Source organism: Poecile atricapillus, chromosome W (assembly GCF_030490865.1).
Source record: "Poecile atricapillus isolate bPoeAtr1 chromosome W, bPoeAtr1.hap1, whole genome shotgun sequence".
NCBI lineage: Eukaryota > Metazoa > Chordata > Aves > Passeriformes > Paridae > Poecile > Poecile atricapillus.
In genome coordinates, this window is record NC_081288.1 from 95,115,565 (window position 1) to 95,132,181 (window position 16,617).

The window sequence follows — 16,617 nt, forward strand, 5'->3', positions numbered from 1 at the left end:
AAATGCCTCAAAATCATGTGACTTAGGATCATGACTCAATATGCCACATAAAAGCCTTTATGCTAAAAAATATACAACCTATTTAGGTATTTAAATAAGTGTATATCAAAACAACAATAAAGACAAATCTATCCACCCTCAAGTACAAAAGGCAACCCACCTCTGATAGTCTTCCCATCATACACTCCTTTTTCTGAGCGGTTGAAAAAGAACAAGAGAAATTAAATTTTAACTCTACCTGTCTCTAGACAAATAAATGTTTATCTCTGCCTTGTAAGGAGATAGACAAGATTGAATAGTGAAGAGTTGGTAGAAGGAATTAAGAGTAGTTTTTTATCAGGTGTTGTGTCTGGGAAATAGTTAATGCTAATTCAAATGTTAATCATGGAAGATATTTCTGCCAGACAAATTGTTTTGGATTGATGCCTGTTGTATATAAGCATTATAGGACTTCATACTCAAAATATAACTAATAGCATTTTAATAAATTTCACTGTTTTCCAGCTTATTTTAGAGTTCACCCACCAGTGATGCAGCCAGATACAACATCTAGCTGTTAGAAATGAACGTAAATTTTGTCTAAGCTACTACCTATATCTTCTCACATTTACTCATAGTAGCATTTAGCTACTACTATCTCAAATTCTAGTAGTGAATAATAAATGTGGTGAATGTATAGAATAAGCAAGTAGCCTTCACACAAATAGTAGCCATACTACAGTATATTGATTATTTTTTAAAAAAGGTAAAAAAATCCTTTTCAAAAACTAAAACTGTAATGAATCCTAGAGTACATATGCCCAATTTCTGGCTTGCAATCTCTTGTTTCTGAATTATAAGTTACAGAACTTTATTGACAGAATAATTTCTCTCAGAATAAGATTCAAAATGATGTTTAGAACTGTACCAATGGTGCATTCTTTCCCATTGTCCTCCCAAAAGAATTACTCGGATTCTACACATATACACTATTTGAATACTGCTCCACATTTTTTTCAAAATGATTGGAACAATACAGATACATTTTTAGAATGGTACTGCCAATTATTGAGAACTACACTTGTGGAAGTGTTAGGAACTTACTTGTGGGAAGTTCTTTTCTTCATCATGCTCGCAGAGACTCCTGCATGACCTACAATATAAATGATGAAATTATTGAACAATAAAATGTGTTTATACACAATATCAAAAAAGTATCATAGAAAAGTTCTCCTTTTCAAGTAAAAAAGCTTAAACACATCATGATGTGATTTATCAATGAGTTTCTACAGTGGAAGAAGGCTGAGGAGACAGTCAAGGACTATGTACTCATGAAGCTAAGTGAAGAATTAGGGAGTTACTGATGACAACTGTTACAAAAAGCTGAACTTAACACAAAGAAGACTGAAGGTAGTCTTTGTTATAAATAAATGGCTACAACAGTTAAGGGATTAAAATGGCTGTGTATCTGCCCTTGAGTTGATAATATCATCAAATACATATATTCCTGTGTTAGTGAGGCTGGAATGGGTGGGTGCATGCATGGCTCAGCTAAACTCATTATAAAAACTTAGTATAGACCAAAAAACAAGTATAAAAACTACATTGCAATTGCTATACTCTGATAAATGTAACTTGTACTTGCCCTGTGATTTAAGTAAATTGCTGTATTGTTCTTCTAAATCAAAGTTCCATGTAATGTCAAATAAATAAATTCATGTATTGGGTTTGCATGGCCTGGTCTTCGCAGTGGGGGGGACTACAGAGGTGGCTTCCATGAGAAGCTGCTAGAAGCTTCCCCCCATGTCTGACAGAGCCAATGCCAGCCAGCTCCAGGATGTATTTGTTGCTGGCTAAGGCTGAACCAATCAGAAATGGTAGTAACGCCTCCATGATAACATATTGAAGAAGAAAAAAGAAAATTATTTTGCAGATATAATTGCTGTGAGAGAAGAGTGAGAATGTGTGAGACGAACAACTCTGCTGACACCCAGGTCAGTGCAGAAGGAGGGGCAGGAGGTGCTTGCTCCAGATGCCAGAGCTGAGATTTCCCTGCAGCCCATAGTGCAGACCATGGTGAAGCAGGATGTCCCCCTGCAGCCCATGAAGGACCCTGGGGGTTCAGAGATCCACCTGCAGCCCATGGAGGAGACTCACACCAGAGTAGGCAAATGCCTGAAAGAAGGCTGTGAATCTGTTGGAAACCTGTGCTGAAGCAGGGTCCTGGCAGGGACCTGCAGACCCATAGAGAGGAGTCCACGCTAGAGCAAGTTTCCTGGTAGTACTTGTGACCCCATAGGGGACCCATTCTGGAGCAGCCTGTTCCCAAAAGATTGCACCCCAAGGAAAGGACCCATGATGGAGCAGTTCATGAAGAACTGCAGCCCATGGGAAGTACTACCACTGGAGAAGTTTGTGGAGGATTGTCTCCTATGGGTGGGACCACATGCTGGCACAGGTAAAGGACTCCTCTGTCTGAACAATGGCAGAAGCAACCTGTGATGAACTGAATGTAACCCTCCTTCCTCGTCTGTCTGCACCACTGGCAGGGAGGAGATAGAGCTCAGGAAGGAGGGAGGGATGGGGGGAAGGTGTTTTTAAGATGTATTTTACTTCTCACAGTCCTACTGTGATTTTATTGGCAATAAATTCAATTAATATCATTAAGTTGAGTCTGTTTCGCCCATGATGGTAATCAGTGAGTGAGCTCTCCTGATCCTTTACCCATGAGCCTTTCCACTATATTTTCTCTCTCATGTCCAGTTGTGGAAGAGAGTGACAGAGCATCTTTGGTGGGTACCTGGCATCCAGCCAGGGTCAACCCATCACACTTCAGAAAACTAACATTGGCATTAAAGCATTAAACCCTCTACACATGGAATAGCTAAAATAACACAGTCGGAGAGTGTTGGATACATGCATGTTATCAATAAAAAACCCCCTCATATACCTGTAAAAATGTTCAGAATTTAATCTGTGGACATTTAAATTCACACCTACAGAGAACTACTAAATTGAGGTTTCTCTACAGATCCAAACAAATTCTTAAACATTATGTGCATGTTCTAAGCATAGCTTTGGCATATGTATTTGGAAAATTAATTTTTATAATAGCAAGTGTCACACAAGAGTTAAGCACTGAAAGTGCAATTGACCTTAACAGTTTACATAAATATTTTAATATTTGGATTTTCCTATGGAGAAATAAAAGGACATATATCACGTGACAGAAGTGGCAGAATTAAAATAAGACTACATACATTTTGTTTCCAATACTCAAGCTTGTACTGAATCCCTGGAAAGATGTGTCTCCAGTTTTAACAACAGCTGGAATTTGAAGTTTTCAAAAATTAAGCCCTCCATGCAAATAGCTTCAGTAAAGATGATATTTGCACTAAAGACCAAGTAAATAGAACTTCCCTTGAACATGTTTATAAGAACTAACAGCTAGAAATTAAAAGATATTTCAAAAAGTATGAATATAAACCCAAAAGACTTTTGAGACTTGATTGCACCAACTGAACAAGCATTTTCACCCTGTCATTAACCACCCCTTAGTTATATGAGGAAACAAGTTTAAAAACACACTTATTAAAAAAAAAAAATCTGTTCTCACAAAGTAAAAACCCACAAACACACAGATTTAATGTTTTCAGTTACTGGCTGATGAGAAAAAAGTAAGATTTAACTAAATCAGCTCAAGTAGTTAAAACACTATGAAAAGCATACCCACATATTTAGCAGGAGGGTTTAGCACAAAACTTGTTTTCTGTCCTCTGCTCAGAGACTCTGAATCTTACTATACAGTGCAACACATTTAACCTTCTGTCCTAGTTTAGGGCAAATTTGGGAGAAAAAACTCCAAATGGGGAGTTTCCTTGGAGAGAAGTGGAAAAAGCTGTTTATTAAACAGAAATTGAATAATATTAAACAATAAAACCTCTTGCTGTTCGATGGGATGGCAAATCCAGGAAGAAAAGTCCTTTTCATGTGGTGTAGCTCGGCTCGCTCAGGTTCTTATCAGTCCCTCTGGTGCTGGATAGTGCCGAGGCCCAGGCCCCGGTGGGCCACCAGGCGTGAGCTCCTGGGGTTTGTCTGGGTGTTTTTCAGTCCAAAGCAGTTTTGCACAGATCCAGGAAAAAAATAAAAAAAGGTCCAGGGAACTCCTCTGCCTCAGCTAGCTAAAACTAAAGGCCAAAGAGAAGCTCTCTCCCACTGTCTGTCCGTTCTGCAGACACCACAGTCCAGGAGCAGGATGCGGGGGAGTGATGTTTTCTTTCAACACAAACTGCGTGCTCCTTCTTCCCCCCCCCTTCGCTCTCAGAGACAGTCTTAAAGGTGCAGAACTTAATATATAACATAAACCAGACAATTAGGGATACCAGTATCATAAAGTCACCCCAGGACACCTTCCAAAACAAAAGTAGCCCTAAAGATACACAGAAGTTCTATTACATAAGCTGCGAAAAATACAAAGGAGAAGCTATGCAGTCTACTCAGAATGAGTGTTTGCCCTGTTCAGTAACTATTCACCTTAGGCACCTCTTATTCTTGATAAAAACTCAAGTTCTACAGCCAGATGACTTTTTTTTCTCTCAAATTCACTTACGTGCAAAATTTCTTGACTATTCATACACAGTCTTCATGAATGAAATTACATGTACCAAACTAAAAAATATTTACAACACTGAACTGAGAGTTTGAGAGTAGACTACCCTATTTTGCTGTCAGATAAAAATGAGCGTGACAGGTCCTGACTGATTTCAAGAACTTGTTTGTTTGTATACCTAGCTCTAGAGAAAAACTAACTAAGCAAACTGAGTACTGCTCAGTTTCTTGTGTTGGTAGCTTAAGGTAGTGCCCAGTTTAATAAAAAGTTATGGCATTTAGATGAAGAATGTGAATATAGCCTACTTAAAAGAAAAGATGGTAACAAGGTACATGAAGAACTGAGCACAAGAAAAACATGGACCTGTTAGAGTGAACCCAGAGGAAGGCCACAAAAGCAATGTCCAAATGCCTCTTAAACACTGACAGACTTGGGGCATCGACTGCCTCTCTAGGAAGCCTGTTCCAGAGTTTGACCACCCTTTTGGTAAAGAAATACTTCCTAATGTCAAGTCTTAACCTCCCCTGATGCATCTTTGAACCATTCCCACATGTCCTGTCACTGGATAAGAGAGAGAAGAGCTCATCACCTCCCTTTCCAGTTCCCCTACTCAGGAAGCTGTAGAGATCAATGAGATCACAGTTTAGCCTTTTTTCTTCCAAGCTAGATAAGCCCAAAGTCCTTTGCCATTCCTCATAGGACATTCCTTCCAGTCATGTCAACAGCATTGTTGCCCTCCTCTGGGGGGCAATTCAAGGACCTTCACACCCTTTTTTAATTGGGGGGCCAAGAACTGCACACAGTACTCAAGGTGAGGCTGCACCAATGCTAAATACAGAGGGATAAGCCCCTGCTTCCAGGCTGCAGCAGACTGTACTTGGAGGACTGCACCCTGTGCAAGAGTGACCCACACTGCAGCAGTTTTGGGAGGACTGTTTGCACATGGGGGGAATTCACATTGCAGTAGTTTTGGGAGGACTGCTGCTTGTGAGATTGAAACCACGTTGGAGAAGTTCACAGAGAACCGTCTCCTGTGGGAAGGACCCCACAGTGTAGCAGGGGAAGGACTTCTGTCCCTGAGCAGTGGAAGATCTCAGGTGACAAACTGACCAAAACCCCCATGCTCTGTCTCCCAGCACTGTCGATGGGAAGGAGGGAGAAGTTGGGGGAAAAAAAAGTGCTTTTAAGGCTTATTTTACTTCTCATTATCCTCCTCTGACTTTGTTAGTAATAAATTCACTTTGTACTTCTAAGTTGAGTCTGTTTTACCCTTGGAGTGTTTTCTCCTGGTCTTTAATTCATGAACCATTCATTAATTATTTTTTTTTTTTCTTTCTTCTGCCCAGCTGTAGCAAGGGAGGGCGAGTGAGTGACTATTGTGGGTGCCTGGGGTTTGGCCAGTGTCAAACCATGACAAGTGGTAAAGCGCATTAGAACAAATTCACAATAGAAATGCGTTTCTGCTTTTGTTTTTCCTACTGGAATAGAAATACTAAACTTCTGGTGTTTTAGGATATCTTTCATTCTGTATATTTTACTTTTTCCCCCCAGGTATTAAAGGGAGAAAAAAACTCTCACAGCATAAGGTAGACATAAACCTTATCTTACAGTAAGGCAACAAATCAGCTGTGCAGAAGACTTAAAATTCCAAACAGCTTGTACAGTTTCTTTACAAAAATATTTATTTGTTAATGCATGATGTTGTAAGTATTACTGTCTTAATGACTTAAAACATTTGAGAGCAAATAAAAATATTTTTAATACATTAATGTTTAACATATGTAATAAAATCATAGAATGATTTGGGTTGGAAGGGACCTTTAATATCATCTAGTTCCAACCCCCCTGCCATGGCCAGACACCTTCACATCCAGTGTGGCCTTGAACATTTCCAGGGATGGGGCATCCACAACTTCTCTGGGCAACCTGCTCTGGTGTCTCATCGCCCTCTCAGTAAAGAATTACTTCTTAATATCCAATCTAAACCTACCTTCTTTCAGTTTAAATCCATTCCTTCTTGTCCTATCACTCCATGCCCTTGTGAAAAGTCCCTCTCTGGCTTGCTTGTAGGCCCCCTTTAGGTACTGGAAAGCTGCTATAAGGTCTCCCTTAAGTCTTGTCTTCTCCATGTTGCACAACCCCAACTCTCTCAGCCTGTCATCCTAGGAGAGGTTCCATCCCTCTGATCCCCTTTGTGGCCCTCCTCTGGACTTTCTAGTTGATCCATGTCCTTCTTATGTTCAGGCTCTAAGATCTGAAAGTAGTACTCCAGGTAGGGTCTCACCAGAATGGAGTAGAGGGGGCTAATCACCTCCATCAGCTTACTGGCTACAGTTCTTTTGATGCAGCCTAGAATACAATTTACTTTCTGGGCTGCAAGCACACACTGATGGCTCATATCAAGCTCCTTATCCATTAACACCTCCACGTCCTTCTCCTCAGGGCTGCTCTCAATCCATTTTCCATGTAGCAAGTATTTGTACTTGGGATTGCCCCGATCCAGGTGCAGAACCTTGTACTTGGCCTTGTTGAACTTCATGAGGTTCACAGAGACCCACCTCTCAAACCTGTCAAGGTCCCTCTGGATAGCATCCCTTCACTCCAGTGTCGACCACACCACACAGCTTGATGTTGTTGGCAAACTTGCTAAGGGTGAACTCAATCCCACTGTCCATGTCACTGAAAAAGATGGTAAACAGTGCTGGTCCCAATACCAACCCCTGAAGAACACCACTTGTCATGAATCTCCACTTGGACATTGAGCTGTTGACCACAAGTCTGAGAGGGATCATCCAGCCAATACTTTATCCACTGACTGGTCCACCCATCAAATCCATGTCTCTCCAATTTAGAGACCAGATGTCGAAAGCTTTGTACAAATCCAGGTAGGTGATTGTCGCTCTATTAGGAACGACTGGGAAGAACGACACAGACTCTCTATGGAGTCGATCAGGAGAATGTCTCGTAGTTTATTACTTCAGGTCTGTTTTATAGACTGATACGTGGAAAGTACAGAAAGGAAACTCTTATTGGTTAGTAAACTACTACATTACCATCATTGGTCAGTGGGGCACACACCCCCCGACCTTCTCCTGCAAAGAAAACAAGGGACAGACAAACAGCACCTGGCAAGGCTGTTTTCTGTCTGTGAGGATTGTTTTAAATCTTCCTTAAAACTTCCCAGGCCACTTTCTCGGGCTGGACTGGGAAAGCTATGCGGCCTGCAATTTCTACAGGCTCTCTGCTGCCTGCTCCAGAACTAGCATCCACAGGTGATGTCAGTCACTCTTCCCTCATCCACCACCTCTGTAATCCTGTCATCAAAGGCCACCAAATGCATCAGGCACAATTAGCTGATGATGTTGATAGTCACCTTTAGTAGAGAATGCCAAACATAACAAGCAAAGCAGAAACTTTGCTTACACAAATCATCTTGAAATGTCTAGAACCACCTAAATGGCTTCTGACAGAAGCATAATTGGCATTAGTCATTCATTGTCAAGTGTCTAATTCAAAGGAAGACATTTAAAAATTTGCCAACAATTTCAAGGGCAATTGTGGTTTGACCTTGGCTAAATGTCAGGTGCCCACCAAAGCCACTTTCTCACTTCCCTCCTCAGTTGGACAGGGGAGAGAAAATACAATGAAAGGTTCATAAGGTGAGATAAGGATAGGGAGAGTTTATTCACCGATTGCCATCACAGTCAAAAAATACTCAACTTGGGGATATTGAGTTAATTACCAATCATATCAGAGAAAGATAATGAGAAGTAAAACCAAATCTTAAAAGCATTTTCCCCCCACTCTGCCCTCCTTCCCAGGCTTAACTTTATTCCTGATTATCTACCTCCTTCCCCCCAGCAGTGCAGGGAAATCATCACACATCGTTTCTGCTGCTGCTTCCCCCTCAGGGAGAAGAGTCCTTCCCCTTCTTCAGTGTGGGGTCCCTCCCACAGAAACCAGTCCTCTATAAACTTCTCCAACATGAGTCCCTCCCACAGGTTATAGTTTTTCATGAACTGCTCCAGCATGGATCCCTTCCATGGGGTGCAGTCCTTCAGGAAGAGGCTGCTCCAGCATGGGCTTCCCACAGGTTCACAGCCTTCTTTTAGGCATCTGCCTGCTCCAGAATGGCTCTCCTCCACAGGCTGCAGGTGGATCTCTTCACCCCCTGGGGCCTCCATGGGCTCCAGGGGATAGTGACAACACTATGGGCTTCACCATTGGATGCAGAGGAATCTCAGCTCTGGCACCTGGAATACATCCTCCCCCTCCTTCTGCATTGACCTGGGTGTCTGCAAAGTTGTTCCTTTCTCATATTCTCCTCTCTGGCCACAATTAGTTCTGTGCAATAACTTTTTTTTCCTTTCTTAAATATATTACTCCAGATGTGTTGCTACCATTGCTGATTGGCTCAGCATTGGCCAGTGGTGGGTCTGTCTTGGAGCCGCCTGGCATTGTTTCTGCTAGACATAAGGTGAAGCTTCCAGCAGCATCTCACAGAAGCCACCCCTGTAGCTCCCTGCTACCAAAACCTTGCCACGCAAACCCAGTAAAGCAATGCATTCAGATAAATATTTAAAGTCAAAAATTAGTGTATCAAGTATTTTGGGGTCAAACTTGGTCTGGTCTCAAGAAATAATGTGACTTCAAAAATGTTAACAGTAATTAGAAAACAATAATGGAGAGTTATCAGATTCTATATACCATGAATGTCATTGAATGTATTTAAGTTGATATCCTTTACCTTGTCCTGACTATGGAATGACAAGTGCTACTGTTTCAACTTGCACATTCTATGAAATGCCATGTTTTAGACATCATTCAAAATAAACAGTGTTGATATAATTTGCCATGAATATAAAACCAGAAGTTAATACTGAATATCAGAAAAAAAACCCAAAAAAAACCCCCCAAAAAAAAACCCCAAAAAAAACCCTGTCGTGGTTTTAAAACAGTACCTAAAAAATCACTAGAAAACTTACTTATTTCTTGCTGTGAGATATGGATTAGAACAAGAGCAAAACAGGCTTAAAACTTAAAAGGAACAAAGAAAATTTATTAACAAAAACTACAAGAATAAGAAAGCGGAATAAAACCTCCAGAAACCCTTTTTTCCCCCAACTACCCAACCATTCCCTTGTTCACATGGCAACATAGATACAAAAAAAGAAACTTCAGTGGTTAAAACAGTCCAAATTTTTGAAATAGTCCTTTCATCAATCTTTGTAGAGAAAAAGAAGTCCTCTTTGCTAATCTATGGAGTTTTTCACAAGAAAACAATTTTCTTCATGGCTTTCTATTTTTCTGACGCCAGCTGCCCAGAAATTCTGCCATCAGTTCTCTCCTCCCATTTCACATCACTCTGAGGTGTGTTATTGGTCAATGAGTCTAGGGATGTCATCTTTTAAGGATGAGTTATTAAAAGGCAAAAGTTCTCTTCATCTGTTTTTGTGAGCCTCTCTGGCAACAGAAGTATTCTTGTTGCCTCAAAGGCCACAAATCTTCAGCTATTACTTCTCTTTTTCTGTTCCAGCACCTCATAGGATTACAACTACTTCACCATTTGCTTAAAATCCACACTTTGAAATACTCCATTCCTCCCAATATACTCTGTCATGAATTAAAGGAGTTTTTTTCAGAACACTACTGTCCATCTCCATAGCTTTAACAGGAAAATATTTCAGCTTATTAAAGCATCTCCTTATTTCTCTTTCCCCTCTGAAGCTTAATTCCTTTCTTCACTGTCTTTGATAGTTTATGGTGTCTCTTTACATATTGATCACTCTCTCTCTTTTCCCCTCTCTCTGGAAAAAAAAAATTAATCTGCAAGTCTCATCTGGGTAGTAAAAGAGTTAAAGTCTTGCTCAAGCTGCAGGTGTTCATGGTGTCAGGTTTCAGTTCAGCGGCAGAAACTGCAGCCCAGACGAGGAACCAGCCTGGCTCCGGCCTGGGCCCACTCCCCCCCCCCTCACTCCACGCCCTTGTCCCGCCTGGGGGGGGGGAAGAGGCTGAGCTGGAGCCTGTTACCTCTTCAGAAGCCAGAAACCAAAAAGAGCAAGAAATTCCCAGACTTACATCTTAAGGTGGTGTTCACAGGTTGATCTCACTTTTCAATGGTCAAAACCACTGTCAATTCTCAGAAATGGCTAGTTATTGGCAAGGAGAAAAAACTCCCATCAGCCTCCAGCAGTTTCAACTTGCCTAGCTCTCAAAGCTAATCTTAAAGGTGTAGAACTTAATATATAAGATAAACCAGGAGATTTGGGATACCAGTATCATAAAGTCACCCCAGGACAAACCCCAAAAAAACCCAAAAAACAAACACACAAAGTGATTTGGTTTGTTTTATGCTTCTTTATAATAAGCATCAGAGAGTCAAACTTGGATAGATCTGAGGAAGAAGAAAATATATATGGCTCAATCTCTCATGACTAAAAACCTAAGTATTTCCAATAATAAAAAGTCAAGAACAAAAGAATTAAGCATTTAATTGCCAGTTGGCTTTTGCTTTTCGAGCCTGGATTAATTCTGCCTAATGTATCCTTAAAATACTGTTAAATTCAATAGAAAAACTAGGAGCTGTGTTTCTGAATGCTTCTACCTTACAGAGAAATAAAAAGGGTAAGACAACACAGAAATGAAATAAACATTCTTTGAGGATATGGACTGTAAAGGAAGTACACACATTTCAACTGAGGCAGGTAGAAGGAGAGAAAAGGAAGAGGGATAGTAGAAAGCTACTAGCAAAGTTTTTAATTGTCATATCAGATGGTACCCTTCATTCAGTCTATCACAATTAGATGGACTCTTCAAAACACACCATAGCTGCTTATTTCTCAGAATATCCCATCTTTATGACAGGCAGCAAAAGCTGGACATTATAAAATTATATTTCAGTATCTGCTGTGGAAACACCATACAAACACCCGAGAATTAATCTTGACACATTTCAGAATTACTTTGAGGGACCTGAAAATTTCAGAGATGTGTTTATTCACACCTAATATTGCCTGCCCAATGTCAACTCTAAGAGTTTGGGAAACTGGACCAGAAGTGGTAAAATGAATTCCTGACTCTCCCAAAAGATTTTGTTGTATCTTAAAGTAGTTGAATCTGGGAGTGGGATCTCTTCATAATTCCCAAGGAGAGTACTGGTAACAGTTAGGAAGGACTGTAAATGACCATGTATTACATTTGTACAGCATAAAACAAGTGATCACTAGGCTCAAAAATTGAAATATAAATGTAAACACAAGGTGTCATGGTTTAGAAATTATATTCCCCAATTTAGTGTTCTCACTGAAAACACCCCAGACCATGTGCCACTGGCTCACTTCCCTCCCCCTCCATGGCAGGATGGAGAGAATGGGAGGCACAAAACAGTAAAGATTACGGCTTGAGATAAGAACAATTTACTGTAAACTGCAATGAAATAAGAAAAACTAACAGCAATGACAATACTAATAAGCAGGACACTAGGGTAATCACAACTTACCTCAGAGTCAATTAAACTGGATTATGCTAATAAAAAAAAAATCAGGATTCACCTATATTGAGGAGAAACATGCTCTAATTAGAAGCACAAGCACAATGCCAAGCACTAAGGAACTGATTGATCTACTGAAACTATATCCTGGGAGGCTGCTCTATATTTTAATAAAATTACTGAGACTGAAGACACATGCTTTACTGTTGAGAAAAAATGAGAAACAAATTTGGCTTTCCTTTTATGGCTGCTAAATGCAAGCAGCAAGCAGGGAGCCCAGTGTCTATGGAAAAGCAAGTCACATAACTTTTTCAGACTAGCTTGAGAAAGTGGCCTGAGAAATCATAAGGAGGAATCAAAATAATCCTTAGAGATAGAAGACAGCCTTGCAGGTGTTGTCAGTTTCTTGTTTTCTTGCAAGAGAAGGTTGAGGGGTGGTGTACCCCACTGACCAATGATGGTGATGTGTTAGTTCACTGACCAATAAGGGTTTTACCTTTCCGGACCTTCACGTATCTGTCTATAAAAGAAGATCTGAGGTAATAAACCTTAGGTTCTCCTGTTCAACTCACAAGAGAGTCCGTGTCGATACTACTTCATCGTTCCCAATATAGTGTGGCATCCTTTGTTTCTCAGTTTTGGGTGTTATCCTCTATTTCTTAAGATGGAACTATTAATTCTGTTTTTCAGTAGAGGTAAACTTTAAAAACCTGGATACTTCATTCAAATACATTTTTCTCCTCTTTAAACCTACTTTACAGCGAATAAAAGCCTTTTGTTTTGGTAAGATCTGTTTAGTGAGAGATGCCTCTGATCGAGTAGCAAATGAGACCATATGCAATATGGATTTTATTTTACAATAAATGTGAGGTAGAGAGATAGAAAGAAATAGAAAAGAGTAAAGGGTGGAGAGGGAGAGAGATACATCAAGCAGAAGACAGTCACCACAAATGAATACAGCGGCATCCCATTGGTCCTTCTTCACCCCAGGCTTCTCAGTGGTGGGGGTCCTGGAGTCATTCTGAGGGTACCACCTTTAAACAGTCCAAGTTCCAAATATCACAGAGTGGTCACAGATGCTGTTCCCATAACTTGGGGTGATATGTGTATGAGTAGTTGCTCCCTTTTCCACAGTGGGAATTATTGTTCGGATGCATTAACCAGGATATGTTAACCAGATCTTGCCTCACCAGGCCTGGAATTAGTATCTTCCTGTTGAAAATTCCTCCCTTCTGTGCCTATCTCAAGTTCCCGCTGTGGTGGCTTATGTCAAGTTCATTCTGTGGCCTTGTATCGTGGTTTAGGAATGGTGCTCCCCAATTCAGTGCCCCCACTGACTCTCCAAACCACACACTGTTTTTTCTTGCTCCCCTGTTTTCACCTCCTCCTCCCTACTGTGGATGGCTGGAGAGTTGGAGGCACAAAAGGAAAAGTTCACGGGTTGAGATAAGAAGAATTTACTGGAAAGAGCAATAAGAAAATTAGCAGTAACAGAAACAATATTAATAAGAGTGTACAAGAAAATAAATTATTCACATGGAAAAATCCCACGATAACAGACAATACCGGAAGGGTCCCTCTGCCATAATTTTTCTTCTGGAAGGAGCCCCTTCTCCCTGTAAAAGGGCCCTTTCCCCTGACCACAGCAATGACATGAGGTGATATAGAATAACCTCCAGACCCCAGTCATGCCAGCTCCTGGCTACTGAAAAAAATTAACTCTGTCCTGGCTGGAACCAGGACACTGTCATGGGGTGACTTTACCTTTAAGATAGCTTTGGGAGCTAAGGAAGTTGAAGCTGCTGGTGGCTGATGGGAGTCTTTTCTCCTGACCAATTATCGGTCATTTCTAAGAATTGACAGCAGTTTTGACCATTGAAAAGTGAGATCAACTTGTGAACACCGCCTTAAGATGTAAAACCAGAGTTCTCTTGCTCTCTTTGTGTTTCCAGCTTCTGACAAGGTAACAAGGCTCTGTCTTGGCCTCCTCCCCCCCTCCAGGCCGGACAAGGCCGCAGAAGATGGAGGGGGGGGGGAGAGGAGAGAAACAGAGCCAGCTAGCTTGGCTTAGTTTGTAGTTTCTGCTGCTGGACTGAAACCTGACACCATGAACACTTGCAGCTTTCCTAAGACTTTAATTCTTTTACTACCTGGATAAACTGTACAGATTACTCCTTTTTCTCATAGATAGAGAGAGAGAGAGACAATCAACATGAAGAAGACAGTGAAGAAAAGAGTTAAGTTTTAGATGGGGAAGAGAGAATAAGAAGATGCTTTATAAGCTGAAATATTTTTCTGTTAAAGCTATGGAGATGGACAATAATGTTCTGAAAAAACTCCTTTAATTCATGACAGAGTATATTGGGAGGAATGGAGTGTTCAAAGTGTGGATTTTGAGCAAAAAGTAGAGTAATTGTGATACAGTGAAGTGCTGGAACAGAGTGGAGCAAAGATTTGAAGCCTTGAGGGCAATGAGAAAACTGTTTTCCAGCAAAGGTCACAGAGACAGATGAAGATGGCTTTTGCCTTTGAATAACTCATCCTTAAAAATAACATCCCTAGACTCATGGCCCATACACACCTCAGAGTGATGTGAAATGGGAGGAGAAAATCTGATGACAGATTTCCGGGCAGCTGGCATCAGAGAAATAGAAAACTGTAACAGAAGTAGTTTTCTCATGAGAAACTCCATAGATTAGCAGAAGAAGACTTCTGTTTCTCTACAAAGACTAATGAAAAGACTCTAGCAGGAATTAGGACTGTTTTAAACACCAAAGTTCCAAAGTTTTTTGTCTCTATGTTGTCATGTAAACACGGGAATAGTGGGTAGTGGGGGATAAAAGGGTTTTCTGGAGGTTTATTCTAGTGTTCTTATTCTTGTAGTTTTATTAATAAACTTTCTTTATTCCTTTTAAGTTTTAAGCCTGTTTTGCTCTTGTTCTAATCCATATCTCACAGCAAGAAGTAAGTAAGTTTTCTAGTAAATTTTTAGTTACTGCTTTAAAACCACAACATTTATTTGGTGCGTTGGCAGGGAAAACAAAATTGGCAAATCTAAACCACTACAGACACCTTGACAGTGTTTGAGACAGGCAACTGTGCTCCTTGCACCTTTGCAGGCAGACAGGCAGGACAGAGGAAAACTAGCTTTCTTAAAGAAACCACCACTTCTAAGTCTTTACTAGTGATTTGGATTTCTAATTCCAGCTTCTTGTTACTTGACCTAGTTGTGCTTCTGATAGCTTTTTTCTCCCAGTTTTTTATTTTAATTTATTTTAATAAAATACAAGAAACTCACTATAACTTTAATTTATATCACATTGCAAGGTCTTTCATCAAGAAAAGAGCAAGACAGCCCCTGTCTTGTGCTGCCTCACAGGAATCAGCATTTCAGCAGCATTGGAGCCACTCTGCATGAGTTTCAAGCCACTGAGGGGGATGTGGGTCTGCAACTACCAGGAAGTTTCTTCCAGTGTTTTGGCAGCATTGGAGTCTTTTGAACAAAAATATTTTTTTCCAGGTTTTCTTTTTCTCTGCTCCTGTTGTTTGGGGGTGGGGATGGAGTTCTGGAACCACAGAGGCTTGGTTGCTGTGTTGTTTTCCTTTATTTTCTCTTTTGGCTGCCTCATCTGGAGAAGAGGGCTTCTCTGCCATCTTGTCTTTGTCTTCTGGGCCACATGGGCTGCCATGGCAGCTGCCATCTTTGGAAAAGGGAACTTCTCAACTGTCTTGTCTTTGTCTTCTAGGCCACTAAGCTGTCCAGGTGGTGGCCATATTGTTTTCTTTGTTCTCGAGGAGAGGGCCATGTAGCTCAGCACCTTTGTATCTAATGGGTATTGCTGTTTTCTTGGCTATTGATGTTTTTTTTTTTAGTAAACTTATTTCTTCACTTATCTCTTCATATTTGTCTCTCCTTATTGTTGAAAGGGGAGTGGTTACAACTAGGGGGAGATAACATTTCTAAGTCTGCACCCCATAAAATTGTCTTAAACTAAGACAGGTTGGTTTTGCAGTCTCCTAATAATGACTACCTGGTACACTTTCCTAATCTACACCTGAAATTAGGAAACATGCAGCAAATAATTCCATCACCACCTATGTTTGTCTTTCCCTTGCAGCATGAGAAAGAGAGAAGACCTTGACAATGTGTAAGCACTGTTCAGCAGTAACATGAGTGTGTCATAAACACTGTTTTCATCACAAATCCAAAACGTAGCACCATGCCAGCTACTACAAAGAAATTGAACTCAATCCCAGTCAAAACCAGTACAACTTCTGAAACAGAGAAATTAAGATTTAGGAATCAAGCATCAAGAAATGCTTTGACTAAAAGAGGGGGGCTGACAAAACTGTATGAAATGCTTACTGCTCCCACAAGAGCAGCAAGAGACCAAGACTACAAGATAAGATAAAGAGCTAGAATGTGCAAACAGGATGCAAGGACAAAGGCACCACAGGATAAGGAGATTCTTTGGACCCCTAAGCTGGGAAAAATGGTATCAAATCCGAAAGATGGTCAAAGGACTAAAAGGAGCATGCT

At 40.6% G+C, this 16,617-nt stretch overlaps 1 protein-coding gene across 4 annotated transcripts in view; it reads right to left on the reverse strand.

Annotated features, from left to right (window-relative positions):
* The window catches only part of LOC131591650 (spindlin-Z-like), a 203,544-nt gene that overhangs the window by 42,325 nt on the left and 144,602 nt on the right, over nucleotides 1–16,617 (reverse strand). For all 4 annotated transcript variants that reach the window (XM_058862590.1, XM_058862586.1, XM_058862588.1 and 1 more), the window contains one exon: nucleotides 1,084–1,132. In XM_058862590.1, coding sequence (XP_058718573.1) covers nucleotides 1,084–1,132 — 49 coding nt within the window. The remainder of the gene's footprint in view (nucleotides 1–1,083; nucleotides 1,133–16,617) is intronic.